We start from the raw sequence: 2,743 nt of genomic DNA on the forward strand, positions 1-2,743 counted from the left end.
AATTCTCTAATCATTGACTAACTGATGAATCACTGCAGCTCCAATATATTGTTGCATTTGACAACCCACTACAGCAACTACAGAATAAAAGCACTAACCAGACTGATGACAGATTTCAAACATGCTGAATATGAAGAGTAGTATCATTTAAACTCACATGATTATCAGCCATAAGAACACATTCAGATTTATATTGATGTAAGGTATATAAATGTAAGTACAGTTTGAATCAGTGCAATATTATTTTCACACATCAATGGACCACTGAACTTCTCAGCTTCTAAAATGTAAAGCCTCATTTAGAAACTACACAAGTACATATAATGGTCAGGGATCAACATGAACCTGTCTTCTTTATTTGACTTTAATCAACTCTGCAGTGACTCCAACTCTATAAAGATAAAGTCCAGCATAGAGCGGCTGAGTGAATGTGGTCTGGACTCTGTGGAGGAGAGTCATGGTTTCAGAGACGCTGTAGAAAGACAGAATACCTGCTCTGTGATCCAGGTACACTCCTACTCTGGAGGGCCGAGGACCTGAGAGGACAGTTTGGACATTGTTGTGCAGAAATATATAACTGTCTGTGTCACAATATAATGCCCAAGATTTGTCATTGAATCCAAATAAACGTTCATTGCCCGTCCCTGCTCTGCTGATATTCTTGTATGCGACTGCAACACCAACTCCTCCCCCTCTCCACTCCACCTCCCAGTAACAACGTCCAGTCAGACTCTCTCTACTCAGGACTTGATAATATACAGTGAATCTGTCTGGATGATCAGAATAAGACTGTTGTTGCTTCATAAATGTTACTTTTCTGTTCCCCTCAGATAATAACAGACGTGTGTTTGCTGTGTTTGGATCCAGTGTGATTTCACGTGAATATTTTAAGAATCCAGCTCTGGTCTTTGGCTCTGGTGGTGACAGTGAAACATCCTCTTCAGTGACTGTCAGTGAGATGTTTGTCCATTCCTCTCTCAGAATGTCCTGTAGTAAATCTCTGGTCTCTGACACAGCTGCTGTCACATCCTCAAAGTAGCTCAGAGGACGAATATTGATGCTGGATGAGTGTGTAGACTCTCTGAGTGCTGACAGTGAGGGGTAGTTGTGTAGAAACTGGTTGTGATCCTCTGTGTGTGAGAGCTGCTCCAGCTCGCCGTCTTTCCTCTTCAGCTCAGCGATCTCCTGCTCCAGCTTCTCCTGAAGCTCTTTGACTCGACTCACTTCAGTTTCCTGCTGGGATCTGACCTGCTGCTTCACATCAGAGCTTCTTTTCTGGAGGAGACGGATCAGCTCAGTGAACATCTTCTCACTGTCCTCCACTGCTTTATCAGCAGAGCCATTGATGGCCTCCACCTCCTGTTGAAGCAGCTTCACATCTTTCTCTCGCTCCTGGATTCTCTGCTGGATGTTTAGTCGTCTCACCTCGAGCTCCTTCTGCTTCTCAGTCCTTTCTGCTGCAGCTGGGACTGTTTCATGGCCTTTATGTTCATCCATCAAGCAGAGATAACAGATACTCTGCTGATCAGTACGACAGAAAATCTTCATCACCTCATCATGACGAGAGCAGATGTTCTCCTGGAGCTTCTTGGAGGGGGCCACCAGCTTGTGTTTCTTAAACTGAACTACATCATAGTGAGGTTGGAGGTGTTTCTCACAGTAAGAGGCTGGACAAGATAAACAGGACTTGATGGCTTTCAGCTTCCTCCCAGTACAGACATCACAGGCCACATCTTCAGGTCCAGCATAGCAGTGATCAGCTGGAGCAGCTTGGAGTCCAGTCTTCTTCAGCTGCTCCACTAAAGCTGCAAACATGACGTTTTTCTCCAGGACAGGCCTCGGTGTGAAAGTCTTCCTGCACTGAGGGCAGCTGTGGATTCCCTTCCTGTCCTCTTCATCAAAGTGGGCTTTAATACAGTTCATGCAGTAGCTGTGTCCACAGGGAATAGTCACCGGATTTATCAGTAGATCCAAACAGATGGAACAAGAGAAGGTTTCTCGGTCCAGCTGAACTCCTTTCTGTGCCATTTCTCCTCTCAGTGTCAGTGACTGTGTGAGTTTCACTTCCTTATAACTGAAACTAGTCTGAGCTCTGATCTCAACAACATGTTTCTGCAGTGAATGGAGCCTGTCTTGTTTATCAGGCTGTGTCTCATTCCAGAAAGAGGAGCGGTTTGAGAGCGAAGTCTGTTTGACCTGTTTTTTTTTGTGCTCACATCAACTTTTAAGCTTGTTAACACCTTATTCTATATAAATAAACTTCAGTTTAGAAATGTCAGAGTTCTCACTGAAGTTAACAAACAGTCCTTCAGTTTCAGTCAATGCAGGAGGATAATGATCCTAAACATACAGATAAGGCAGCCACTGACATGATGCTTATGTTGCATTTAAGTTTGTGTTCATTTCAGTTGTTTCTCTCCCTCAAACACCATCAGAGGTGAGAGGGTGCAGCAGGTGTAGTAGTTGGTATATGAGGCAGTAAACAAATTAAAGGTTTTTCAAACACATTCATCTCCACAAAAATGTGATAAATGTTTGACAGGAATAAAAAGAAACTCTGATCCTTCTTTAAAAGTAATTTTCTGTTATTACGGTCGAGTTGATCACAACAATAATCTTGAGCATGGACGTGGCTAAATACTGGTATGTGAGAACCAGTCAATATTAACCCTTTACTGACCAAGTATTATACAGACTGCCTTATTTGGTTATTTTGGCTGTAAAAGGGTCAGAAATCATACTA

The 2,743-nt window shown here is 43.0% G+C and overlaps 1 protein-coding gene across 6 annotated transcripts; it reads right to left on the bottom strand.

Moving 5' to 3' along the window:
• Window positions 1-333: 333 nt before the first annotated feature.
• LOC146635699 (E3 ubiquitin/ISG15 ligase TRIM25-like) lies at window positions 334-2,034 on the bottom strand. Of its 6 annotated transcripts, none has more exons than XM_085348447.1 (2): window positions 1,834-2,034; window positions 334-1,431 (listed from the first exon to the last, which is right to left on the bottom strand). In XM_085348447.1, the coding sequence occupies exons 1-2, from the start codon at window positions 2,026-2,028 to the stop codon at window positions 355-357; spliced, it is 1,272 nt and encodes a 423-aa protein (XP_085204573.1). In that variant the 5' UTR covers window positions 2,029-2,034; the 3' UTR covers window positions 334-354. The 6 variants fall into 6 exon arrangements, with proteins under 6 accessions (XP_085204573.1, XP_085204559.1, XP_085204565.1 ...); XM_085348433.1 differs by having other exon boundaries at window positions 334-1,858; window positions 1,994-2,028; XM_085348439.1 differs by having other exon boundaries at window positions 334-1,575; window positions 1,768-2,028.
• Window positions 2,035-2,743: the final 709 nt, after the last annotated feature.

Source organism: Diplotaxodon limnothrissa, linkage group LG3 (genome assembly GCF_057381915.1).
Source record: "Diplotaxodon limnothrissa isolate DT_005_m linkage group LG3, D_limnothrissa_male_GT1.1, whole genome shotgun sequence".
In the NCBI taxonomy this organism is placed as follows: domain Eukaryota; kingdom Metazoa; phylum Chordata; class Actinopteri; order Cichliformes; family Cichlidae; genus Diplotaxodon; species Diplotaxodon limnothrissa.

Excerpts from the sequence above, each read along its gene's own strand:
- LOC146635699 (XM_085348418.1), bottom strand. The coding sequence starts at position 2,028 with ATGGCACAGAAAGGAGTTCAGCTGGACCGAGAAACCTTCTCTTGTTCC. Across the intron at positions 1,488-1,559 it reads GGAGAACATCTGCTCTCGTC|ATAAAGGCCATGAAACAGTC; the intron begins ATGATGAGGTGA and ends TGATGGATGAAC.